General features: G+C 39.5%; 1 protein-coding gene across 3 annotated transcripts in view; it reads left to right on the top strand.

Moving 5' to 3' along the window:
• The window catches only part of ATP8A1 (ATPase phospholipid transporting 8A1), a 238,085-nt gene that overhangs the window by 33,999 nt on the left and 176,424 nt on the right, over positions 1-27,662 (top strand). For 2 of the 3 annotated variants that reach the window (XM_029235506.1, XM_029235508.1), the window contains exons 2-5: positions 2,579-2,693; positions 4,214-4,313; positions 5,310-5,408; positions 12,394-12,439. In XM_029235506.1, the coding sequence (XP_029091339.1) occupies positions 2,579-2,693; positions 4,214-4,313; positions 5,310-5,408; positions 12,394-12,439 (360 nt within the window). Of the gene's footprint in view, positions 1-2,578; positions 2,694-4,213; positions 4,314-5,309; positions 5,409-12,393; positions 12,440-27,662 lie in introns of those variants that run through there. The other variant, XM_029235507.1, reaches the window with a different exon arrangement.

Consider the following 27,662-nt stretch of genomic DNA (forward strand, 5'->3'; position numbering starts at 1 on the left):
TCTACTCCACCACCTTGAACCAATCTCCTGCAGAGAACATTTTTAAAAGAAAAAAAAAGCATAAAAACAGAGTTGTCTGGTGCATATTGATCGTTTATAGGGGATGTGCTCACCTCTAACCCATAAGTGTGAGACCAAAATTTAAGGAAAGAGGCGATTCCAATCCCTTTTTCCTAGGAGGGTCCTTTGCCCCAAGAAATTCTTGAATACAGATTCATACGTGATGGGGAGAGGTGATGTCCAAGTTTACCTGGCAGCATTTGAAACCGCAGTATAAATGGATGTGTCAGGTAAGGAGTGATACCTAACACCTCAGCTGAGAACATCCAGTTACGTAAAGTAAGTACAACTTGAGGATATCAGTTCAAAGCAGAGTGGAGAGCTGGTTTTCTTGAGGCACTTTGTCCAGTTAAGGTACTGTAAACAGTACACTACGGTCTTTGTGCTGTCATCAAGGAAAATCTAATAAAAGATTTCTAAGAATTTTAATATTGCTGTGCCTCTGATAATCCATGACTTGGTCTGTTCAGGCTGCTTTAATAAAATACTATAGACTGGCTGGTTTACGAATAACAAATTTACTTCTCACAATTCTGGAGGCTGGGAAGTCCAAGATCAAGGCCCTGGCAGATTAGGTGTCTGGTGAGGGCCTGCCTTCTGGTTCATAGAGGACCATCTTCTTGCTGTGTCCTCACATGGTAGGGGGGAGGGGGGGGAGGGATCTCTCTGGGACCTCTTTTAAAAGGGGCACTAATCCCTCTTATGAGGATTCCACCATCATGACCTAACCACCTTGAAAAAATTTCTCCTCCTAATACCATCACATCCAGGGTTAGGATTTCAACACATGGATTTTGGAGGAGACATAAACATTCAGTCTTTAGCAATCCCTATATGGAATTTTGATTGTATACAGTAGGGAGGAAAGTTTGTGTTGCATCTAAAACATGGTGTAGTGACAGATAATTATTAACCATGTGACCATGGGCAAAGCTGCTAACGTGTCTAAGACTGCAAAATGAGTGTGACAGTACCTAGTTTGGATCCATGTGACCTCCGAAGTGATGAGCATAAAATGTGGCTCTCACTCTGTGCCTCTCTCCTTGGCGAGCTTTCATTGGCTCACTACCAGCGAGAGGATGTGATCCAGACTTCTTCACAAGCATGAGAGGTCCTTTTAAACCTGGCCTGTGTGCTTTTTCAGCACTGTATCTCACCTGTCTTTACCTTGCCTTTTGTGTATGCTTCAGCAGTGTTGTCCCGTTTGCACTGCCCTGTACACAGTTACACTGTTTCTCACCTTCCGGGTCCCTATGCTCATGTTCCCCACCTTTGTAGGAAGCTCCTATGATTTTCTGGTTTCATAGGGTAACGGAACCCCACAGGCAAGCTTTTATTGTACAGTTTGTTACCAGCACATGGCTGTCATCAGTTTCTTTATCAGTGGGTGGAGAATCATTTGCTTGCTCTCAAAGAAATGGGCACATAACAAGTCCTTTGTCATTTAGTTTTTATTTATTTGGCAAACATTTCTTGAGTACCTGCTGTTTGCTAGTACTGGTATTGGAAGATAAGTAGCACCCCAGCTATGGCCCCAGGGAGTTCCATTCTGGTAGGGGACAGACTCAAGGGACAGGGGAGGTACAGAGGCCTGTGGGAACATAGTGAAGGTGCACTGACTTTAGCACCAGAGAATACTTCAGAAGAGACCGCTGTTGGCAGGTCTTTTGGGAAGAGTTGGCACTGACTAGGCAGAAAAGAGAAGAAAAATGGGTATTTGAGATAAAGTACTGTTGGTGACTCGAGGAAAGGGGTAAGGGACTGATTTAATTCAGTCTCATTTAATTCTCACTGGAAAGTAAAATAAGCAGTTTAAAATTTTTTCTGTTCTTCTAGAAGCTGCATGTATTTTTTAAAGTGTTGTCAACATTGCAGCAAGGTGTTACCCAGCAGAAATTGCCCGTTATCTATTTACATTGTTTCAGTGATGGTGAGGTGACTTGATCTTAAGAAACTTAAGATCATTCATAAACATAAATTCTAATCACTGGAAAGATTAAGATGATCATAGTGAGTTAGATCATTGTGGTGGTTGCCTATTTAAACCTTAATGTTTATCTTTTTCTCTGTTTTTATTCACAAAGAAAGAGCAAAACCAGAAAAGCATTAAATGTGTATGCTTAAAATTTCAGAATGTATTGTCATTACCTCTGTCTTGTTAGTCTTATCTAAAAGTATAAACCATTTTAGAATTTTGTGTTACTTTTGGACATATTTTTATGTAATGAAAGGAAATAAGTTGAACATTTCTGGGGAAAAGATGGATACAAATTAAAATCTGATGTTACTCTTTTTGAAATGTGTCAGCTTTTACATGACTGTTAAGTACTGCCTTTCAAATTTAGTAGAAACGTTAAATGTGGGTATTTTTCCTTTTATTAGAATAGAAGCAACACCAATAACAGGGAAGTAGATAGCTTTTAACAGGTTTTAGGCTCTAGGATAGTTATGAAATGTGTTTTTGGTCTGGATAATAAAATGAAACATTTCTTATCAAATAAGACTCTCTCTCTTTAAGGTTATGAGAAGACTGATGATGTTTCAGAGAAGACTTCACTGGCTGACCAGGAGGAAATAAGGACTATATTCATCAACCAGCCCCAGCTGACAAAATTCTGCAATAACCATGTCAGGTAAGAACTACCAAAGAATGCTTAGGACTAGCTATTACAGCAGAACTTGGGAGGACATCTCCCCTGCCGGACCAAAATGAAAATGCTTGCAAGGAGCTTTCAGTTAAATCAGTTTAATATTTAAGAGCTTACTGGAGGCAGTGTGTATCAGCTGTTTCTCCATCTTCTAGCCAAGAAGGAGATGTTAATAAGAATCTAGAGGGCTTCCCTGGTGGCGCACTGGTTGAGAGCCTGCCTGCCGATGCAGGGGACATGGGTTCGTGCCCCGGTCCGGGAAGATCCCACATGCCGCGGAGCGGCTGGACCCGTGAGCCATGGCCGCTGAGCCTGCGCCTCCAGAGCCTGTGCTCCGCAACGGGAGAGGCCACAACAGTGAGAGGCCACAACAGTGAGAGGCCCGCGTACCGCAAAAAAACAAACAAACAAAAGAATCTAGAAGCGGGAAGGAGAAGGGCTAAGCAGCCATATGTATGCTACCAATTCTAGTTACAGTATCTGAATAATGAAAACTGTTCATGCGTATGTGCCTTTGTCTTAAACCTGTTAATAGATGCATGAACTGTTGTTTTTGATTAACAAGTTTTCACCTTTTAAAAGAAGTCTTTGCAGTTCTTCACTTAGAACTCCTTTTTGTTAAATAGTCTTTAAATATTGGCTTTTGATACTTGCAAAATTTCATATGGTGTCGAGGAATGGAAGGAAGGTGTGAGAATTACTTCACTGTTCTATTTTCATTCCAACAATAATGTAAAACTATTGCTGTTATAAGCACTATTCACTAAGTGGCCTCCGGAACCAAGTAAACACCAGCCCCCTTCCCGCCACACGTCAGCCCAGTAGTTTTCTGGTGACAAAACTCCTAGATTTGTGAAATGACCGTCTAAAATTAATATTTACACCTTCAAATTATACAGTAACTTTTCTGAGCTTAAGGAGTGTGGCATGTGTCCCTTTAATCTCCTTTCTATTTAATTAATAAGAGGAAGGTTGGATATTTCTGAGACCTAAATGGTGATATCTTCCTGATTGTGGACATATCTGATGTTTGGTGTGGAGTCCTAGCCAAGTTTCTAGAGGAGCCATGAAGAAAATTCAGACAGAACCCCCCAAAACTCCCCATTTCTCTGACGTTATCCAGGGAAGTCCCTCTATTTGATGTTTCTGGTCTTGCTCAAATTGCTGATTTTTCTTTTTGCAAGATTTTATTTTCTATTAACATATTATAGACTATCTTAACTAAAGGTGCTCTTCTTTGTAAGCTGTTGCTAGTAATGATAACAGGATGATCGGCCAAAGATAACAAAAGATATTGTGCAGAAAATTAAACTCTTACTATTTAGACAGTTCCTTTCACTCCTTTTCTTTGAGGTTAATGACCATTTGCAGTATTCTCCCGATTTAAAACAGAGGGCATTTGTTCATCATTTAATTTTTTATATGGCGATAATAGAATTTTGTAAACATGGGTGCTAATTGTGGAGTAATTGACTTTTATGCTGCTTTTCATTTTTGTTTTCTAGCACTGCAAAATATAACGTAATCACATTCCTTCCAAGATTTCTCTACTCTCAGTTCAGAAGAGCCGCTAATTCATTTTTTCTCTTTATTGCACTGCTTCAGGTAAAGTCATGTTTTAAAACCTTAGCTCAAAATCATGTGTTCAGATATTAATAAATGTTTTTCTTAAGCCCATGACCAATCTTCTGAAGCTTATCTAAGCACAGAGATAAGCTGGTTTGGTGGGCATTTCCAGCTCCTGCTGCAAGCCGAGTTAGAATACTGCTGCTACCTTATGAAGCCTTTTGATTCATTTTTTTTTTGATTCATTTTTATCGACTTATTTTAAACATTCTGTAAATTTAATGTGGCAGGGACTGTTCATTTTGGGTGGTAAAGGGGGATGGGACTTTTTCTTAAACTAGTAAGTTATTTTAGTAACAGTAACATTGTCATTTCTGAACCTTAGAATGTAAGTTACCATTTAAAAATTCTTTCATTTTATATTTGGGTTATTTGTAATTAGGAAAAAAAGTTTCATTTTATTAAAAAGTAGTCTATGTTCATGCAAAAAGAATAAGAAAACACAACAAAGGAAAAAATTTTATAACTCTTACTATTCTACCACCACCAAGAGGCAATTACTGTCTTAAAATTTGGGTGTTTATCCTTCTGGTCTATTTTTTGTTTTTTTTCATCCCAAGCATTGTTAATTGACTTACTTTACAAAACGAGGATCTTAGAGTATATATGTCTTATCATTTGCTTTATCCATATTATAATGTGTGGATATTTTCCCATGTGATTCATTGTGTTTCTAAAATAACATCCTTAATGGTTGTGTGAAATTTTAGTATATGGACATGCTGTAATTTAGTTAACCACTCCCCCTTTGTAGGTGTTAGTCCTACACACAACTGCTTGCTGTGAAGCTAATTAACCCTCTCTCCCAGCTACATACTAGATACAAGCAAATTACCTCACGTAGTGTTAGTCTACCAAGATGGTAAAATCAATGAAGCATATTTTAAGAAGCTCCAAGCCTTTGTTGTTTTTAAATCTATTATAAACCTTCTAGTTCTTACTGAATTTCTCATCCTTTTTTTCTTTTTTTGATAGCAAATACCTGATGTATCACCAACAGGTCGCTACACAACACTGGTTCCTCTCTTATTTATTTTAGCTGTGGCAGCTGTCAAAGAGATAATAGAAGATATTGTAAGTATTTGTTTTTTTCATAAATAAATGTAACTCTGTTATTTTTATATACATATTTTAAAAAATTAGTTTCTTCCTAAGTTGTTTAATTCTTGACACAGACTGTTTAAAATCCCCATTCAACTTAAAAGTCTTTAAAATATGCTCCCAATGGCGTGTTAGTTTCTGCTTTATAACAAAGTGAATCAGTTATACATATACATATGTTCCCATATCTCTTCCCTCCCACCCTCCCTATCCCACCCCTCTAGGTGGTCACAAACCACCTAGCTGATTTCCCTGTGCTATGTGGCTGCTTCCCACTAGCTATCTATTTTACTTTTGGTAGTGAATATATGTCCATGCCACTCTCTCACTTTGTCACAGCTTACCCTTCCCCCCCCCCGTATCCTCAAGTCCCTTCTGTAGTAGGTCTGTGTCTTTATTCCTGTCTTATCCCTAGGTTCTTCATTACGTTTTCTTTTTCTTTTTTCTTAGATTCCATATATATGTGTTAGAACACACCACTGTAAAGCAATTATACTCCAATAAAGATGTTAAATAAAAAAAAAGAATAGATATATATGTATAACTGAATCACTTTGCTGTACACCTGAGACTAACACATTGTAAATTAACTATACTTCAATAAAAATTTAAACATAAAATATGCTCCCGGGCTTCCCTGGTGGCGCAGTGGTTGAGAGTCCGCCTGCCGATGCAGGGAACACGGGTTCGTGCCCCGGTCTGGGAAGATCCCACATGCCGTGGAGCGGCTGGGCCCGTGAGCCAGGGCCGCTGAGCCTGCGAGTCCGGAGCCTGTGCTCCGCAACGGGAGAAGCCACAACAGTGAGAGGCCCGCGTACTGCCAAAAAAAAAAAAGAACCATACATTTACCCTCCAATCACGACTTACCAAATGCAGTCAAAAGCCTGATCCAGATAAGCATTCCCCCCTGTTGCCCTCCTTTAAAAAAAAACAAATGCTCCCATCCCTAGAGGTAATTCCTCTTGATTGCTATAGGATTAATATTACAGAATGCTTATTACGTGACCCCTTAGGTTTGTACCTTTGTAATGAAATAAATTAATTTGAATGTAGTAATTGGCTTGGAGAGAAAACTATATTTGCACACTGTTTTCAAGTATGCTCAATTTTCAATGTGAACATTATTTCAGGTTAAACATGGTAACCTCCAAATTCTCTAAATGTAGAGTTTTTTGTATTTTTTTATTTTTTCATTTATATGCCCCAGTTTTCACCTTATTAAATACCTTTGATTCCTTTTCATTTTATTTTAGTAGTTCTGTTTTATTAAAAGAAAGTAACAGCAGATTTGCTATTTTTATTATTCCGTAGTAGTAGAGAAAAGGGGAAATCAGTTTCCCTTTATAAAATAAGTTGCCCAAAATAAAGTCAGACTTTCCTTTTTCCTATTTCACCGTTATTTTAACTACTTTAGTTGAGGAAGCTAATATTTTGTTTTCTGTGCCCTTTAAATACATTGCCTGTCTGAAATGATCATCTGTCAAGCCTTAGGCAAGTCAGATGGTAAGACAGGAAAGGCTGAGACATTCTTTAGAAAGCTCTGATTTAAAGTTGTACAAACATTGATATTATTTTTGTAAAGAATCAAATTGGGATCTCATGAAGAACACATGAGCTGTAACATCACTAGGCATATTAGAAATGGGTCAACTGACCATTTAGATCATGAGCCTCAAAAACATCCAGTCTAGGGGTACAAACAGAGGGTGTGTGTGTGTGTGTGTGTGTGTGTGTGTGTGTAAAACATCATAGTCCTCTAGCTGGAAATGGCATACTTGCCGGGGACCACTAGCTGAAAATTTAAGGGACTCTCTTCTCACCTGTATCACTCCACACAAAGTTACCATCCTTTAAATTGTACTTGCACTTGGCAGTCCTTAAGGATTGGTCTTTACTACAGTTTTGTCTCTTTGTTTGCCTTATGTATATTCCCCTTTCTTTCTTTGTTTAACCTAATTTTCATTGAACACCTCTTATTTGCTAGACATTGTGCTGTCATTTTTGCAAATTTTTAAAAATTTAATTCATTCAGTAACTTTGCAAGTTAGATTTTTAGCCTCATTTTAAAGGTAAGAAAGCTGAGGCTTAGAGAGGTTGTGTAACTTGTGCAAGAAATCAGTGGAATCAGAATTCCATCCCATCCAGTGTTCTTCCTCTGTATTATTGTAGCGAGTCACCAATGATAATATTAATAACATTTATTAAGCTTCTGGGTTCCATGTACTTGCTCTATGTCCTTTTAATTTATTAAATCTTATAACAACTTTAAAGATTATTGATATTATCCCCATTTTAAAGATAAGGGAGAGGAGGCATAGAGGGGTAAGTTAACTTGCCCAAGGTCACAGAGCTAATAACTGGGGCTGTCAGAATTCAAATAAGGCTGTTTGGTTCCAGAGCCCCTGCCTTATAATCACTGCTCTAAACTGCCTTTCCTTTTTTTTCCCTTTTCCTTAGCAAAACTATAAACTCTCTAGCTATGGTTTCTAGTATCTCTCTCTATGAAAATACATGGTAAATAAAATAGCATCCAAGAAGTTTGCTTGTTTTTAACAGAACTCTTATTGGCATATGTAATAACTGGATACTATTGGAAAGCAGCTAATCAGGCAGTTCCTGAAGGATGTAATAATAGTACTGCGGGTAATAAGATATCATGTGAAGTAGTTTTCCAATGAAGAAAAACAGTGTTAAGAAATTGACTAAAAATGTTCTGTAAGAATGGTTTAATAAGTTTATGTCAATGTGTAAGGTGATAGAAAGTTTGAAATGTTACTCCCTAGAAAAGGAAAAACAATCAGATAATCGTTTAGATAGTTGGACAGAGAGTATCTTTATCAGTAATTATAATTAGTACATATAATTTTTCATTCATTCAATAAAGATATGTGAAGCATTACTTAGGTGCCCAGCATTCATTAGGGTATGTTTTAGGATGTGTTAAACTTTTGCTGCAGTAATCAAGTCCCAAATGTCAGGGTCTTAAACATAAGTTGATTTTTCATGTACTCAGAGACACTGCAGGTTTTTGTCCAGGAGGAAGGGAGGGCAGGAGGCACCATTGTTCATGTAGTCATTCAGGGATACAGCTGAATCAGGGCTCTGCTGTGTGGGATGTCAGTGGTCACCAGAACAGAGGAAGGGAGAGAATGGAGGTACATAGAAATGGTGCATATCACATCTGCTTACAGCCCAATATTAGAACTAGTGACATGACAAAAGGGAGCTATAATCTCAGTGTCCATAGCAATAGAGGAGAATTAGATATTGGTGAATACAGTAATGTCTACCACTCATACATCAGTGAATGAAACAAAGCTTACATTCTAGTAAGCTTTCCTTTATGTTCTGTTAAACAACCTTTTAAAAAAAAATTTTACAATAAAACAGTAAGAATTACCTAAGAATCAACTAACGCAGTGCATTTTAACTCTCAGTGCTTTGGACACCTTAACATAATATGATTTCCTATTTTTGTGTGTAAGTAACAAATTACATATACACTTACTTGAAAATATAGAATCATTGGAGAACTCTTAGTTTAAAAAAAAGCTGCATAATGTCAAATGTTAATTCTTATGGTAAGAGTCAAGGTTGTTTGTTAAATTGATAATATTCACCTTTAAAAACATGCCTTCTTTGCTATACACTTGTTCACTTAAACACTGATAAACTTTATTCATTATAAAACAAATACTTATTTAAAGTCTACAACGTTCAGAGACCAAATCCTGGGAATATGCCAGTGAGTGAAAGTAGTTATGATCTAGCTTGCAGTCTAGTACAGGGAACAGACGTTACTCGGGTAACCACACCAGCTATTATGAGAATTAAATGATGCACTAAAGTCCTTAGAGTGGTGCTTAGTATATAATTAGTGCTGAATAAATGTTAACTGTGTGGTCATCATTCAAAGATCTTTTTGACTAAAATATAGAAAATGTATTGCAAGGAAAGAAGAGAGGATTTTGGTAATAGTTGGTATGAAAACATAAAGATGTCTTAAACTAAGTGGTATTGTAAATATAAAGAAATATGGAAAAATGAATTCAATATATATTTAGGAGTAAAATTGACAAGACTTATCACCATCTGAAATGCTGTATATCCTACTCATTTTATTAATGTTTTATCTCTAACAACTAGAATGTAAGTTCCATGAGAGGAAGAGTTTTTGTCTCTTGTTCATTGCTGTATCAGCAGTAGTAACAGGGCCTGACACAGTATTTTGTTAACATTTATTGAATGAAGAAATACACTGGATGGGAGTGAAAGGGAAAGAAGGTACTTACGACTCTCAAGTTGCTGGTTTGTGCAAGTGGATGGTATATGGTTCCATTCTGAGACAAGTACCTAGTCTTGGGGGTTAAAGTCAGAGATTGCCTTTTGAACATACTGTAAGATGCCTTTGAGACTGCCAGAGGGAGCTGTCAGGGAGGCAACTGGATATAATAGTCTGGAGCTCAGATGAGAGTCTTGGCTGGTATATATTAAGATAATAGTTATCATTGAAATTACAGTTATGAATGAACTAAGAGAGTGGAGAGTGAGAAGTGGAGAGGGCAGGGAGTAAGCCTTGAGGAAATCCATCTCAGAGAGCTAAAGAAGGGGCCATGGTGCAGGTAGAACACCTGGGTAATGATGTCTTAAGATATGTCTAGGGAGGGAAGGGTTTCCAGAAGGAAGGGATGGTCAGTACCACATGCTTAAGAACCATAAAGTTCATGGCACTGTTTATACAGTAGAGTTTATTGGACCGCTGTCAATCAAATATTGATAATATTAAATAATTCACTAGCTCTCAGTGATATTAAGTGAACTCTGATTACACGACAGTAGAAGTGTTTGACCTCAGAGAATAGCTATATTAATTTCTTCTGAACTATTAGTTTTAGAAGAAATAGGATCTCTTTCAGATACAATGTAATGATAAGATTAGAATGTACCTATCTGGGTTGGATCCTTATGTATATTCAAAACAATTGTTTCTTGACAAGTAACCTAATTTATTCTGTGGTGGGAAGGTTGAGGAAGGAGAGGCTCCCTATGTAAGAATTTTCTGCAGATGGAAAGAAATGTTCAGGATCTCCTTAAGTTTCACTAAGATTAAATTTCCAGTTTAAGTGGAGTGTTTCATTAATTAGCTTTTATTTGTCTCCTTCAGTTGGAAGTCCAACCATTGTCTGTCATACATGTGCATTGTTTTGGAAATATTTGCACTGCCTTCAGATATCTAAATTTGCCTTGGACCAAATTTATTTTGGACCAAAATTTATTTTGGGTTACTTCCTAATTTTCTTAAGATCTTAATTCACAACAAAGAAAGAGTAAGTATTTTAGAGTTTGATCAATCATAAAATATTCTCCACTGATGCTACAAATTTAACAGAACTTTAAAAATTTACTTAAGAACATTTGCTGGCAAATCGTGTGCTTACTTTTGGAAGCAATAATTTGACTATTAAAAGTCTGCATTGTTACATTTTTATTAGTGAGTGTTTTATTGAGAAAGAATTGTGGTGTGTTCCTGCCTATGGGTGTGGCAGGAATCATTTTCAACAAGCCTTCCACAGAGGCTTTCTGAATGCCTTATTTGCATTTTGTGCAGTTCAGTGGCTGATTGTTTGGATGAACTGAGCTCCCAGTGCCAGCTATTATGCCACTGCTCGTCCGTGCTGCTGTGTCTTAGAGTGCTCATCTACAAGCCCAGGCATTTCTCTGGAAAAGTGTTTTCATTGGTGCCTGTGATTCTAAAAACCATGTTTTCTCAAACGGGGAACTTAGGAACTCATTTTACTACACTCATGCCAACCCACCTTGTGGTCAGGTATGCACAGCTAAACCTGACCCTGGGCTTTATATGATAGAATCTTTGAGCTCAGAGTCAGTTGCACTCAACACGTTTCTTCAGCGTCAGCAGAGGCTGATGTGTTATGCTCGATGCTGTAAGTTTAGACAGAAGCTGTGGAAAACCTCTAGTTGAACCGTAGAGAAGATAGCCTCCCCTGGCCACTCAAATTCTCACCTTTCCTCTGACCTTCCCTTTCTCTTTCTTACTGCTATAAAATCTTGGCTTCTGTAGCTTTTCAAACTCACCCACCTAGACTTAAACTAACTCATTTGTTTACCGTTTAATTTTTTCTTGCTTTGGGAGGAGGGAAAATGAGACTCAGTGACTTGTGGTAGTGGGAGAGGGGGCTGTAGGGGAACAGTGGGGAGAAGCAGCTTTGTGCAAACGGTGGACATATTTGGTTCCCGTCATTGACAGACATCGGCACGTCATTAAATTATAGAGGATGTACTCAGCTAATTAGATAATGAATTTCATAAGAAACTGAAAATATTTCAGTACCATTATTAAATGGTAGTTATTATAGGTAATTCTCATGGGCGATCTTCTTTTTTAAGTAAGTTATTTAAACAAAAGTCTAATCAGCCTTTCAGCTCCATCTTTTCTAGTACATTAAAATTTTAATCGTACCTGTATAATAATGTAAGATCCCTCCGAGGACCACACCCCTGTACTCCCAGAACAGGAGTAACATAGAAAGATGCTATGGATTGCACTTTCAATTTTAAAATTCCTGCATACCCTGATTATTCCCATTATCACACCCTGGGCGTACTTATAAAATTGATATGGGTAGGGGCTTCCCTGGTGGCGCAGTGGTTGAGGGTCCGCCTGCCGATGCAGGGGACGCGGGTTCGTGCCCTGGTCCGGGAGGGTCCCACATGCCGCAGAGTGGCCCGTCTGGAGCCTGTGCTCTGCGATGGGAGAGGCCACAGCGGTGAGAGGCCCGCATGCCACACACACACACACAAAATTGATATGGGTGTGAAAGGACAGAAGCTTTGAGAAACATAAGTTTTAAAAATCTCTCTTTTGTAATAGGTGCTATCTTGTTTTGTTAATCTCATCCACTTTTTCACAGTTTTTGTTTTTACTTTTAAATTTTAGAAACGACATAAAGCTGATAATGCAGTGAACAAGAAACAGACCCAAGGTAAGAATTATACATTTTGTTTCTCGCATCTGTCAAATACACTCATAGTAATATATACAAATCACTTCAATTAAATATAATTCAACTGAGAACACTGTGTATCTCTTAAGTTTTTGTTCCAGGATAGATTCTTCCTTTGTAACATTTATTAGCATGACACTTAAATTCACATTAGAGTGATTTACAGGGGTAATATTGATAGTTTTGAAAAGTAACATTTTTAATACATTTTAATTGCCTCATAGCAATGTACTCACAAGTCCTGTCCATAAAATCTGCAGTTGTTTTGACAGTGTTAAGTGCTACAAAATGTCTTTGGGTGTGTGTGTATGATCTATAGATGTATTCTAGGTATGATTTATAGAAAATAATCAGATGTGATGTTACTTGAGTAAAAGGCATTTTGGAAGCACTTTGAATTATCCTGTACTTGCAGAAGCTATATACTCCATAAATAAATAAAACAGTTAAAACCAGGCCAGCTTCTGGAAAGCACATGGCATGTTGATGTGGCTCTTTTGTTGTGGGTCTCATTTTGATGGAGTTGAAACCCAAATGACCTTCAACACAAGCAAATAGACTGTTGTGCTCTCAATTTAAAAAAGAAGTACCCAGGAACACGTGAAACAGACATCTTACCCCATCCGTGAGCTTTCCCAGTCTGAGAATCTCATCTCTCTGAAGTTCCCTGATGTGATGAGGCTCAGCCATGTCTGCCAAAATTAGCTGGTAATTAAAAACAGTATTTTTTAATTAAAGGCTCTGACTTTTATGGGACTCTGTCAAAATGCCCTAGGGCTTCTCTTCTTACCACCTTCTACCAAAGGGATTATCTGCTGATCTTTGATGCATTTGAAAAAGGTACATTTATTAAAGTATCACCTAATAAATTAAATATTTACTGAGATTATACTTATTACGGGGCATATGAAAAAGTATAAGATGGGAACTCTATAAAGGTGAAAAATGATCTTGTGTGGAAAATGAAGGATTTGGATTACGTGATCTCAGTGTCTCTAGATTTTTGTGGCAAATGCTGGTTCCTGTGTCAAATGCTTTACGAATTCAAAAGCAGGAGAGAGAATTGTGGCGTAACTTGAGCTAGATCTTGAATTTCGGGAAAAGTTTGGATGAGCAGAGGCACCTGGGCAAGACATTGCCTGTGTGCCAAGTGAGGAAGGGTGAAGAGAGCTTTTCCTGAGCAGAGATGAAGACGGCTGTTGGATTGCTTTGTGGAACCACTAGAGTGCCAGATGGGGAAAGGAGATTCCTGGCAAAGGGGAGCAAAGACATGATCAGAAGGGTAGGCCGGGGTCAAATTTTACAGGGCCTTGAATGCCAAGCCAGGAGATTCCAACTTTTCTTACGTATGCTGAGTAGCTGTTGAAGGTTTACAAGCCAAAAAGAGATAAGGTAAATATGCAGATTAAAGTCGGAGAGCAGAGTGACACAGAATAGGGGGCTCTTAGAAGCTTGAGGACTAAGCTACTCTAGGGGTTTAGGTGGGAAGGGACAGCCATAGGTATTGAAAGGGGAAAAAAAAAAAAAGCAAAAATGTTTCAGGTACTGGCATTTTTGGCAAGTGGTGCAGTTTTTGCATTTGTTGCCATGTTGCTCAGAATGTTCAGTAACAGCTTTTGGACCAAAAATATGTAACTGTTTTTTCCAATACATAATGTGTCTTCTGGCAGAGGGCTCCTATCCTCAGGGACTAGCAGTTACTTATTTTCAAGCCTTGGCACAAGAAGTCAACATTGTACAGTTGAAGAGTAGCCGTCATAGCCGTGTTGATTTAAGCTACCACACCCTGTATGGGTGGGTTCTCTGATTTTCCAGGTACTTGCCTACTTCCAAAAATACTCCCTTTTTGCCCACTATTCAGAGAAAAGGTTCTTTCTTGGTTATCATTCTTGGTTCACCAATTCATTCTGGAATAACAGGATTAGCTCTGTGGTTAAAAAGTGAGAGGAAAGTCTTCTATAGTATAGAAAACTCATGTCAAAAATAAAATATTAAGGCTTACATATAAAAATCATTTTAAGTCAGAATAGTTGGAAAGCCCATGTTCAAGAAATTATGGTCTTTAGTTTGCTACTTGATTGTTTTCTAAGAGAATCAAATCGTCCTTTTTTTTTTCTTTGCCTAGTTTGAGTATTTGGTCGTCTTTTTGATTTTGCAGTTGATAGGTGATAACAAATGTTTGAGTAGGATACTATTTGCTGTCAGATAACTCAAATTACTGATACTTTAAATGAAAGCCATCTGTCCATAGGCCAGACTGAAATTCAATTTGCTTTCCTGAGTTGAGGCAGGAAGTGGTGTAGGAGTGGGAAAGGGGTTGTTATTTTTGACAGGCAATTAATCATGACAGATATTTTTAGTATTTTACTTAAATTTCATTTTCTAAATGTTTATCAAGACCATGTAATATATGAGGATGTCTTTCCCTCAGATTCAAATATTAATCCTTCTATATTCTTAGAAAAATGAATATTTTCTCTCCTTATTTTGCATTGAGGCACTAAAGAGTGACTTTTTTCTCTGTCATTCCCTAGTGACTTCAGAAATACAAATTCATGATTTCACTTACAACATTTTCAGTGAACTGGTACCTGTCTGATGCCTCATTTTCACCAATTAATGAACTTGATCAGGGGTTAAATTCTGGATTCTGCAGAGGGCAAGTCTTCCTCATCTTTGTGTCCTCACAGCTCTAGCCCAGGGGCCCATCCTCAGCAGGTGCTCTATGTGAGTGAATGAACCACTCTCTGTATAGATACTTCAGTATAGATAGGAAGCAGGAAGAGACTAGAAATGAAAGGAGCCTCCTTGAAAATTCATTATCTAGGGTGTGAGCAAGATGAAAAGCAGTATTTCCAAAACACTGTGTCCCAGACTGTTTCGCAGGCGCTGATAAGATAAAACAAAACCAAAAAAAAAACTAACATGGTAGAAGTTCTTGCCTGCTCTTTACTGTCTCTGTTGAAGTCATCATATCATCATTTTACTCTGCTCTGCATCCTATGAACACAGCACTGTGTCTACTTATCACTTCCACTGCCCAAAAGCCCAGAGCACTGCCGTATTCAGGACCCCCAGGTTTTCCTGGCATCTAAATTTACCTTATTTTCTCTGATTTCTTCCTCAGTATTTGAGCTCACAATATCTGACATACCCTCCCTCCACGTGTCTACATACACACAGGAGGCAGTCTCTCACTCTGTCCTAAATTGGGTTTTCTTGGCCAAACTTAGCTCTGCAGAAATTTGTTAATTATGCATTTGTAATTATCACTGTAATATGTATATTGAAGCCAATCCCCATAAGAATTTGTTGTGATTGAGCTAGTTCTCTTTTTAAATTGTCAACTTATGCTTTTACTTTTTGTGGAAAACTGCTATGGCTAGTATTTCAAGTGGAATGATAGTTTCACATAAAGTCACAATATGGAGGCCTGGGAAAGGATGGGGTTCAGGTGCAGACTAAGAAAGATACTTTGGATCTAAAAATTTTAAATTAAAGATGCCTCTTAATGAAGTAGATTTGCTGTTTTAAAATCCCAGGTTCGGATATATTCCCTGAAGGATGGTGTACATACATTCTGCAGGTGAGAATGTCTGGGAGACACCTGTGACATCTGGCAGCCCATCAGTCACCTGACATTAGATTGTTTCATACCTTGTTTTGTTAGTAGGTATTAGATTAGAATAAGTCTTTAATAAAGCAGTAGAATAAGTCTTTAATAAAGCAGTTTTGCTCTGTTTTAATTTAATTTAGAAAAAGATAACATGAACTTCTTTTTAACTAGGCACATAGCTAAAAATAATAGATCTCATCTCCACCTGATTCGTCTTTTCCCAGAGCTACATCAGCCATTTCAGAAGTGGAGTTGAGTTGGTGGCCACTGATAACCCCTAACAAGGCTACTTCCCTACAGGGCACATAGTTGCTTATCTCTGACTGCAAGCTATTTCACCTTTAAAGTCCTTTATGAAAAAGATGTTGAGTTGGTGTGGGTTGAATTTGTTTTAGGTTGTTAAGCCTGAAATGACCTACTAACAAGGCTGAATCCATCTGGTTGAGTTCATTTCATGCTAAGGGACTTAAAATAGCACCACTTTCGTGGCTTACTGAAAAAGCCAGTGTGCAGCTTTTTTGTTTCCCTGTCGGTATCTGGCACATCTGATCCATCCATAAGCCTGGACCTGTACTCTGCCACGTGTACATCAGTTACCTATAAATAGTTCTTAGAAAGTATTGTTTCCATGAGCAATTGAAAATTGAGCACATATGTGCTAAAGAATGTTTTCAGACACCTCTAAGATTGTTAATATCTTCAAATTAAAATTTTAAAATCGTACAGTTTTATGAACTGAACTGGTTAGATATTTTTAGCAACAGCTCTGGATGAAGAGGAAGTATTTATTTGTGGGGAAGTACAACTGCAGATCATCTTTCATTTGCCCCATAAATAAAAGCACACCAAGAAACAAAATCCACTGAGGAAATTGAGGGCCATAGATAAAGTGAAAGGAGAAAAACAGGTGTGACTCCCAAGTTAGAACGTTTATTGTTTCACTTCAGTAAGTCTTGCTGAACATCTACCTTGTGTAAGACCCAATGCAGAAAATGCAGAAAGAAACCAGGCTTCATGCTTGCCCTGTAGGAAATTAGAATCTGGTAGGGAAGATAACATGCTCACTGATAGTATGATACAAGAAAGATAGAAAGACTAATAAAGACCAAATGAGAGGGGTGGGGATTCAGAGATGTCACATGCGAGGATCACAAAAACGAGTGGACTTTGAGTAAGCAGAGCTGTCGGGGTGGGTGCAGGGATGATCCAGGAGGAAATGGGAAGGCGTGAGGTATATTCTGGGAAGAGCAAATACAGATGTCCCTTGGTATCCATGGGGAATTGGTTCCAGGACCCCCACCGATACCAAAATCTGATTCCTTTATACAAAATGGCATATGAGTGGTGGATGCAGAGCCCGTGGATACAGAGGGCTGAATGCAGTCCGTTTTGGCTACAGCACAGGGTACGTGGCAGAGAGCAGTGGGGACAGGGACGGGAAGGCAAGTTAGGGTCATAATTTGGAGGCTTTGAAAACCAAGGTGAAGAACTTGGAGAGAATTACTGAAGGGTGTGGCTAGGTTCCCAGTCATACTTTTTAACAAGGAATGTGACAGCTGTATGGGGAGGGGTGAGGTGAGGCACAAAGGGAGACTGACTTTTGATTAATTAGGGAAGGGGAATAGGGTGGCAGCAATGAGAAGGCAAAGGAAAATACACAGTGGACAGATCCAACTGGACTTGGCAAAGGAGGGGAAAACCCATCAAACACCAAATGCTGAATTAATAGAGGACCGAGGCTGTGATACCCACTAAATCCAGCATTTAAGAAGTCATAAAATAGATAAACAACAAGAATTTAGCGTATAGCACAGGGAATTATAGTCAGTATCTTGTAATAATCTGTAATGGAATAAAATCTGCAAAAAATCTGAATCACTATGCTGTACACCTGAAACCAATGCAATATTGTAAATCACATCTTCAATAAAAAAAAAAAAGTCACAGTTCTTAACTGGAGTTCCAGTTCTAAACTGGAGAGCGGATGTGGGGCTGGAAGAACTGAAGCCTAGCTGCAAGGAAGGGTAGAATGACTGGTGAGGCGATGCAAGGAGATTTTTCTTTCAAGGAATTTCTCAGTTACATAAAGGAAAAAGCAAATGATTCATGACTCTGTGCAGCATTGGGGGGGAAAACATTCTGAGCGAAGGAGGTTCCTGCCCCTTGTGCACTGATCACATCATCTCACCCATATTTTTTTAAGATAAGTCACTGGTTCTCAAACAGCTTGCTGAAACTCACCCCTAGAGTTTCTGTAGGCCTCGCAGGGGACCCCAGAATTTCATTCTAAAGAAATTCTCAGTGATGCTGATGCTGCTAGTGAGGACCCTTGTTAAAAGTTTTAAAGTAAGCTGGAAGAAGTGGTATCAGTTCATTGAAAAATCTCTATAGACAATACGGACGAGAGTGGAACTCAGGAGGTTCCCTTTGTCTTTTGTGTCAGAGGATCCCAAGAAGATTGTTGCTTAATTTGACCTTTATAGGCAAGTTCACGAAGGAGACTTTTGTGCAGTGTCAGTTTGTGCCACAAGAGGTTTTTTGCCTTCGTTGTCTTTGTAAGGGTCTACGTGGTGAATGAATTGATGCTTTAATATGGGTATGCTGGTTTTCCTTCTCTGCCCGGTTCAAAACTGTAGTCTCAGCGGTTCTCTTAGCCTTCTCAATGCACTAAAGCTCCTCTGCAGTGCTTCCTGCCACTTAGGGATTGCAGCATGCTGCCTTTGCTGCGGTTTCTCTATGTCCTGTGACAAGGGTAGTGCCCATTATCCTTTTGGATAATTTGCCTTTTGTTAACCTATTTCAAGAAGTGGCTTGGGGCTTCCCTGGTGGCGCAGTGGTTGAGAGTCTGCCTGCCGATGCAGGGGACACGGGTCCGCGCCCCGGTCCAGGAAGATCCCACATGCCGCGGAGCGGCTGCGCCCATGAGCCATGGCTGCTGAGCTTGCGCGTCCGGAGCCTGTGCTCCGCAACGGGAGAAGCCACAACAGTGAGAGACCCGCGTACCACAAAAAAAAAAAAAAGAAGTGGCTTGATTGCCCAGGAACGACACCCCACACACTCCAATGACTCTTTGTAACGTCCTTAATGGTAGACCAGTTAGATCGCCGTGGTGATGGCTTCTCTCAGAGAAGCCAGTGCGAGACCCTCAGCCAGTACCTGTACGTGTGCGACATTTGATTGAGTCCTGAGAGACTGACAGTTTCTCCAGAGCCTTTGATTAGGGAATTCCCAAGGGACTCTAACAGAATGTTTTTATTTCAACAGAAAATCCATTACCCAAAAGCTGTTAAGTAGCATCCTGCTCAGTAAGAACAGGTGACATTTGAGGTATTTGTTTAAACTATGAGCTCTCCCATGCATACTAATTAGCCAGTGTGGAAATTATAGCAGGTGTGTTTGGAGAACTGCTGAGAGGTGGAGGAGATTTGCATTTAAAAGGAAGAGCTGTTAAAGCATCATAAGACAAGCCATTGACATAATTCTTTCCTAGCTTGTTCTCAGTTCCCTTCACCAGGCATCACTGATCATCTCCTCCATGGCTCACCTTCTCTAGAGTTGTGAAGTAAGTGTACTTTGGGCCCAAGAAAGCTAAAAGCTCAGCAAAGGACCCAGCATCATTTCTTGTTTCCTCTAAACCTGGTTAGAGCTGGGTTAGAGGAGGTCAGTGATTAAAAATAACTAGGTTTCTATGTCAGTCACCAGCATGATACATGTGATATGGTTTATTTTAATTGTTCTGTGGTTGGATATTTAGGAACCAGTTCAGAAGTAAAGACAACAATGAATTGTGACTGACTTTTATCCAAGCCTTGATTTGTGCAGAAACCTTTTTTTTTTTTTTTGCATTGGGTCTTCATTGCTGCGCGCAGGCTTTCTCTTGTTGCAGCGAGCGGGGGCTACTCTTCGTTGCGGTGTATGAGCTTGTCACTGCAGTGGCTTCTCTTGTTGCGGCGCACGGGCTCTAGGCACGTGGGCCTCAATAGTTGTGGCACGTGGGCTTCAGTCGTTGTGGCTCACAGGCTTAGTTGCTCCGCAGCATGTGGGATCTTCCCGGACCAGGGATCGAACCCGTGTCCCCTGCAATGGCAGACGGATTCTTAACCACTGCACCAAGGGGGAAGTCCCCAGAAACCTTTTATATGTCATGAGCTGATTTTTAACTTCACCAGCATTCTGTATTGTTCTCTATATCCTAAGATGGGTCTAGCCTCAAGTTTGAAGAAGCTATGCACTTCTAGCTTTTATTTCTGTGTTACGGTTTTGTAGATCAAAAACAAACGAAATTGGGGGTGGAAGGTAGAAGGGATAGAAACATCCTCAGTTCTAAGAAGCTTCCAGGTGATGCTGATGCTGCAGGTCTCTGGACCACCTGTTGAGTGGCAAGGTTCTGTACTACATCCAAAAGTATGTTACTCTTAGTTAGAATTCTAATTCAGTGTGGGACATAAAGGTAATTTACACTTGGATTAATCTAGGCCACTGTACCTTTCAGAATAAGTACCAAGTACCCATCAGATTGACAAAATTCAAGCGACTGGTAACAGTTCGTGCTTGTCTAAGTTTATAGTCAGTGGAACTTTATATATTGCTAGTGACAGTGTAGATTGCCATATGGAAGTAATCTGTATCTGATAAAAGTACAAACACAAATACCCTACAGCCAGCAATGCTCCTTTGGGACTCCTCTCCTATAGAGTACAATTACATAAATATATTTCAGTGTTATTTGAGGTGGTAGAAAAAAGTAGAAGTCACAATTTCCACTGAGAGGAGGATAGTTGAATACATTATGATACAACTGTTGTGTAAATCAGAGTTGTTTCACAGCTGGACTGGAATACCTCTGTGCTGATCCCAGAGACACCTGGAACTGTGATGCTGAACCTTGGCCAAGAGAAGGACGAGGGCTTCCCTGGTGGCGCAGTGGTTGAGAGTCCGCCTGCCGATGCAGGGGACACGGGTTCGTGCCCCAGTCCGGGAAGATCCCGCATGCCGCGGAGCGGCTGGGCCCATGAGCCATGGCCGCTGAGCCTGCACGTCCGGAGCCTGTGCTCCGCAACGGGAGAGGCCACGGCAGTGAGAGGCCTGTGTACCGCAAAAAAAAAAAAAAAAAAAAGAAGGACGAGATGGACTAGCTGTTGAATTAATGCTCTCTGCAGGGTTTGAAACCCCCCTGAAGCACCCAAAATTTCCTCTGCTTAGTTTAAGGATGTATACAGATTGATGGCTTACCTGGTTTAATTTGTAACATAATCTGACTTGTCTAATTGACTGGGAGGTATAAAAGATCCCCGGAAACATTTTCCCAGGCTTTCCTGAAATTAAGATTTATCATACATATCATGGAGGTTCAAAATCCATGTCCGAGGTAAACGAGAAGGGACCCTTGAGGGCTGTGCCTAGGAGTTTCTCAGGCCCCTGATGCTTGCCTGGGCTTTCATTTTCCCGCTGTACCATATCCTCTAGCTTGATTAAAACTTTTCTTGAATACACCCTGTGGAGTCTTGTGAGTCTGTTCAGTTATCTGACCCATTTGTAATGGATACATCCATACAAGGGATTATTTCTCAAAAAATGGGTTGTCTCTGTGCTTTGTCCTGAAAGTACATGTTAAGTGGAAAACCAAGTTGCAGAGAAATAAATTTTTAAAAAGAAAGAGAACAAACATGCATATGTGGATGCTTGTCTAGAGAAAAGTATGTGAGGATGCATCAGCATTCCTTACCTTGAGAAAGTGGCATGAGAGGAGGAAAGAATCTCAGCTCTTCCTTTATATAACTCCAGTTGACTTGGCCAATAATACATTGATTCTGCAGTTTGTTAGAAAACATTGTTGGCTGAAAATGTATTTAAAAGTTTCTTAGACATATCAATTTTTGCAGTAAGCCGTAGTTTCCAGTATGTGTCTTCAGGGATGAATGGAGGAAACCTTTGGATGGAGCGTAGGGGAGAAGAGAGTAGGAGGATGTACTGTTTGGGTGGAGACAGGCATCCCCTAAGAGATGGTAGGAGGACAGGCTAGTTTACAGAGAGGGGGTGGTGCAGAAGGGTCAGGTAGGGGAGGGACGTAGGTAGGTTCGAATGTGCATGGAGAAACCATCCGAGTGAGGGGGATGAGCAGGTGGGGAGGATGGACAAGTGAAGCAGATTCAGATGGTTTTCCAGGTTTCAGTGAAAGTGGCCAGGCTTCCAACCTCCCTGGTGGAGCAGACTCCCTGGTATGGTCTGGTCAGCTGAGTTTGGGAAGGCTGCTGTGACACTTCCATCCTGTAAGGGGAACCCAGTAGAGTGGTTCAGGGCTATTTTCAGATGTGAACTGACCAGTCTCTTCCAAGTGGCAGCATTTCAAGGAGGGCTAGTTTGGATTACAGAGCTGGAAGGGGTGGCCCAGAGTTGACATCAGAGGACATTCATGTCCCAAACACACAGGAACATTAGTGTATCTAATGGTTGTGTAACCATTTCCAGCTGCTCACATTGGAAACATTTCAGGAACTTATGAAACTGAGAAGGCTATTTTAAGCAAATGTTTAGATAGTTCATTGGCATCATTTTATCTAGCTGGTTTTTTTTTTTTTTTGGAGTTATAATTCACAAACCATAAAACTCATTATTTTCAAGTATACAGTTCAGTTTTTTTTAGGATATTCACAGCGTTATGCACCCAACACAACTATCTGATTCTAGAATCCTTTCATCACCCCCACAAGAAACCCCAGACGTATAAGCAGTCAATCCCCATTGCCCTCTTTCATGAGCCCCTGATGACCACTAATCTACTTTCTATTTCTATGGATTTGTCTGTTCTGGGCATTTTATATAAAGGAGATCATACAACATGTAGCCTTTTGTGACTGGCTTATCTTCAAGAGTCATCCATGTTGTCACATGTATCAGCATTTCATTCCTTTTTTATGACTGAGTAATATTTCTTTGTATGGCTTTACCCCTATTGTTTAACCATTCATTGGTGGATGGACATTTGGGTTGTTTCCACTTTCTGCCTATTATGAACAATGATACAGTGAACATTTGTGCACAGGTTTTTGTGTGAACATTATGTTTTCAGTTCCCTTGGATATATACTTAGGTGTGGAATTTCTGTATCATGATAGCTCTGTGCTTAACTTTTTGAGGAAATGCCAGAGTGTTTTCCTGTATAGCTATTTTTTAAACATTGTGTATATATTGTTTTTAACATGAGATCTATTAAGGAACAGGGTTGTATCTTTAGTAAATCTATGTAACTACTACTATGGCTTCATATGGGCCCAAACACATAGGAACATCAGTGGATCCACTTTCCATCCAGCAAGTATTGACTGAGCATCTTTGTGTTGCTGCACTGGGAATACAGCGGAGGACAGAATAGAGAATATTCCTGTGGTCAAAGATTTTGGAGTCTGGGGAAGGAGAAAGCCTTACATAAATCCTCTCTCAACTAAGTATGTAGTAAAACTGTCATAAGTGCTCTGAAGGAGAAGTGCAGGAGGCTGATTTAGACTTGAGGGTAGTGGTAAAGGTGTAGGTGTCAAAAAAAGTCCCCTGAGAAAGTAGTGTTAAAGCTGAGATCTAGGTGAGGACGGAGGGAAAGTGTGTTGCAGTCATGGAAACATGTGCAAAGGGTTTGAGGCAGGAAAAAGAGTGTTGCTTTCAGCACGATGGGCCTGGAGAAGGGGCAGAGGGAGTGGTCAGAAGTGGTGATGGAGATTAGGCAGGTGCTGCTTCATCAGAGGGCTTCGAGGTGTTTGGACTTATTTTATGAGCCAAGGGGAGCCAGTCGAAGAGTTTTAAGCAAGGAGTCACTTAATGTTGTATATGTATGTATGTGTATAAGGATATATGAATTGATACATAGTAATCCATAATTGTATGTAAAATCATTGTACTTTGTCATTATAGCTATACTGTAGAAACTAAATTTGAAAGAGATCAAGAGTGAATGTAGGAAGCTAGTGGTGAGGCTAATTCAGACCTCCAGTTGGGAGATGACAGTTGCTTGAAGTAGGGATGCCAGTGTTGGTCATGGTGGAGGAGATAAAACAAGGTGTAATTTGATATGCTTAGAGCACAAAATCAACAGGATATTTTTAGTAGTAAAAATTATTCATGATTTCCAAAGATTTCTCTTTTTTTTTGCAGACGCGCTTAAAAATAGAGAGATGAACAGAGAGGCATATGAGCATAATAAAACTGCCAAAAACCGTAATACAGCATTGTTAACAAGCCAAAATTGTTTCTTAGAAAGTATTGCTACCCCCCCCAAAAAAAACCCTACTGGAACTACTAAGTGAATTTTACAAAATTACATGATGACAAGGTCAGTGTATGAAAGTTTAACGCCTTTCTATATACTACCGGTGGCTAATTGGAAAATGGAGTAAAAAATACAACTTATAAGAAAAAAGTCATCAAATGTCAAGAAATAAATCTAATGAAAGACCCATACACTGTAAACTCCAAAACCTATTGGAGAAAATTTATGAAGACATAAATAAATGGAAAGGTGTAGCTTGTCCATAAATTGAAACACTTGAGCCCCAAATCAAAGTCCCAGGAGGGTTTGGAGTATTTTTAGAATTGACAAGTCAATTCTAAAATTTATATGGAAATGCAAAGAATTCAAAATAGCCCAAACAGTACTGAAAGAGAACAATGTGGGAAGACTTCCTAAGTTCAAGACTTACCACAAAGTTAAAATGATCAAGGTGGTATGTATTGGTGTGAAAATGTGTAAATTGATCAGTGGACTAAATACAGAGTCCAGAAATCAATCCACCATAGTACCATGTCAGTTTAACCGGGGAAAGAAAGATTTTTTTAAACAGAATCTCAGATATGTTGATTGAAACCTTAATACAAAAATACTATATGATTCAATGCATATGACATGCAAAACTAACTTACGGTAAATGATTTATATCTGGGGATGGGATAATGGACTGTAAAATGGTATGAGGAGTCTTTTTGGAGTTCTGCATCTTGTCCTAAGTGGTGAATTCACAGGTGTTTACAGTTTTTAAAAAACTCATTGAACGGAATACGTAAGGTCTATACACTTTGTTGTAAGTTATACTTCAATTAACGAAGGAAAACCTCTTGAGTTTGAGCCCGGCAGGTGTCCTAAATACAGGACAGGGAAGTAGGCTGCCTATAAAGCAGCAGGAAACCACAAACGAGCATGGTGATGGAGTGGTGAGCCCCATCGAAAGAGGTGGCCACTGCTGTCAATGCCGCACGTCACAGTGCGGTAACTGACTGAGCTCCCCTGATAAGCCTGAAGTCTTCGTTTTCATGTCAAACCTCTTGATTTTACAAATATTGGAAACTGATTTTTAAAAACCCAAGTATTGCAATGTGGGAATGTTTACTTGTATGAGGTGGAATTAGAAGAAAATAAAAGGCAATAAAGAGCTCCAGGTACTATTGAACAGGATTTTTTTTCTAATTTAAATTTATGCAGATTTTAGCCCCAGTCAGTCAGTTATGCAGATTTGAACAGCACTTTGCCAACACTCCTTGTTGAGTACTTAATATTGCAGTCACTGGGTTAAGTGATTAAAGGGCGAAGTGCTCTCATTTGTTCTTTTTTTTTTTTTTTTTTTTAAATTTTGGCCGAATTGGGTCTTTGTTGCTGCACGCGGGCTTTCTCTAGTTGCGGCGAGCGGGGGCTACTCTTCATTGTGGTGCACGGGTTTCTCATTGCAGTGGCTTTTCTTGTTGCGGAGCATGGGCTCTAGGCACGTGGGCCTCAGTAGTTGTGGCACACAGGCTTCCATAGTTGTGGCATGCGGGCTTCAGTAGTTGTGGCACACGGGCTCAGTAGTTGTGGTGCACGGGCTTAATTGCCCTGGGGCATGTGAGATCTTCCTGCACCAAGGCTCAAACCTGTGTCCCCAGCATCCGCAAGCATATTCTTTAAATTTATTTATTGATTTATTTATTTTTGGCTGTGTTGGGTCTTCGTTTCTGTGTGAGGGCTTTCTCCAGTTGCGGCAAGCGAGGTCCACTCTTCATCGCTGTGTGCGGGCCTCTCACTATCGCGGCCTCTCGTTGTAGAGCACAGGTTCCAGGCACACAGGCTCAGTAGTTGTGGCTCACGGGCCCAGTTGCTCCGCGGCATGTGGGATCCTCCCAGACCAGGGCTCGAACCTGTGTCCCCTGCATCGGCAGGCAGACTCTCAACCACTGCGCCACCAGGGAAGCCCCGGCGAGTGTATTCTTAACCATTGTGCCACCAGGGAAGTCACTTCCCCAAGGGCTTTTTTACTCTTAAGTGTCACGCTCTGAACCCCTTGTACTCCCGGAGCAACATCCAGGAGCAGTTTTACTCCTGGCATCAGTTTGGGTGAACTCTACAGGCATTAGAGTTTTGTGTATTAGAATATAGGGATCAGTTTTAGATGCCTGGTGCTCAGATCCTTCACCCCTAACTGTATGAATACTGTCAAAATTGGAATTTTAACTTAGTCATATAGTTACTGGAAATACTTTAGTGTTAGCTCTTCGTCTTGGAATTATTATTTAAATTAATGAGGTTGATTCACCAAAATTCACTGCAAGATATTCCTTATTGCATTTATTCATCTGTTTAACTAGTGCTGGAGTGTCTTATGGGCCAGGAGTGCTGTGAAGTGCTAAAGATAAAGAAATGAATAAGACACAGCCCCTGGCTTCAGGGAATTTTGGAACACAAAGAGATTATATTTAGATGAAAATAATTTATATTGTAACACTGGTTTCCAGACCTGTTGGTATGTAATTAGTGTTAGATTTGCTATTGCACATTTTGGGGATTATCATCATCGTGATTTACTTAAGAGGGTTCAGCCTTCATCTCTTCTAACATCAAAAGAAACTGAATCTAATGTTTTTGTGCCTGTAAATTATTCATCTTGCAAATATTACCCAATAGCTACTTTGTGCCAGGTACTGTACTGTTTCCAGAGAATATTGTGTTAAACAAAGTAAATATTAGCTTGCCCTCATGGAATTTACTGTGAGGATAATTTGTTGACTGACCTTGACTTAATCCTTTTAAGTACTACGTGCTGTGCTATCTACTTCACATTTCTTTTTTGTTTTATCTGCTAGTGTCTATTGGCATATTCAGTATTATGCCACAGACACACTGCAGGAATAAAAGAAAGGTATACTGAGTAACTTTACTGTTGCAAAGCAGTAATAAAACACTGAGAAATATCCACCCCTCAATCATAATTTAATTGTAGCCTCTTCTTTTATTTCTTCTCAGTAAACCAAATATAGAAACATTTGCTATTTTGCATTATTTTAAAGCTAAAGGTACAGATTTTTTTAATCTACTGGTTTATGTGTTAAATTTTTACTACCGAGTTTGAAATCCATTCCTGCTATGCTTGTAAATCTTTTTTTTTTTTTCTTTTTTAACATTGCTACTGTTATGGCTTCTGAAATTTTTTTAAGCTTCTCACTCCCTTTGCCAAGCATTTTTATGGCTTTCTCTTCCAGCCAACCCCTGTAATTCCTTTGTGTGCTGATGAAAGCCCTTGGCAATGCCAGTGAGATAGAATAGTATTTTATTTTGAGATCTAAAATGTTCATTGG

Source organism: Monodon monoceros, unplaced genomic scaffold (assembly GCF_005190385.1).
Source record: "Monodon monoceros isolate NGI ecotype Baffin Bay Population unplaced genomic scaffold, NGI_Narwhal_1 Super_Scaffold_20, whole genome shotgun sequence".
Classification (NCBI taxonomy): Eukaryota; Metazoa; Chordata; class Mammalia; order Artiodactyla; family Monodontidae; genus Monodon; species Monodon monoceros.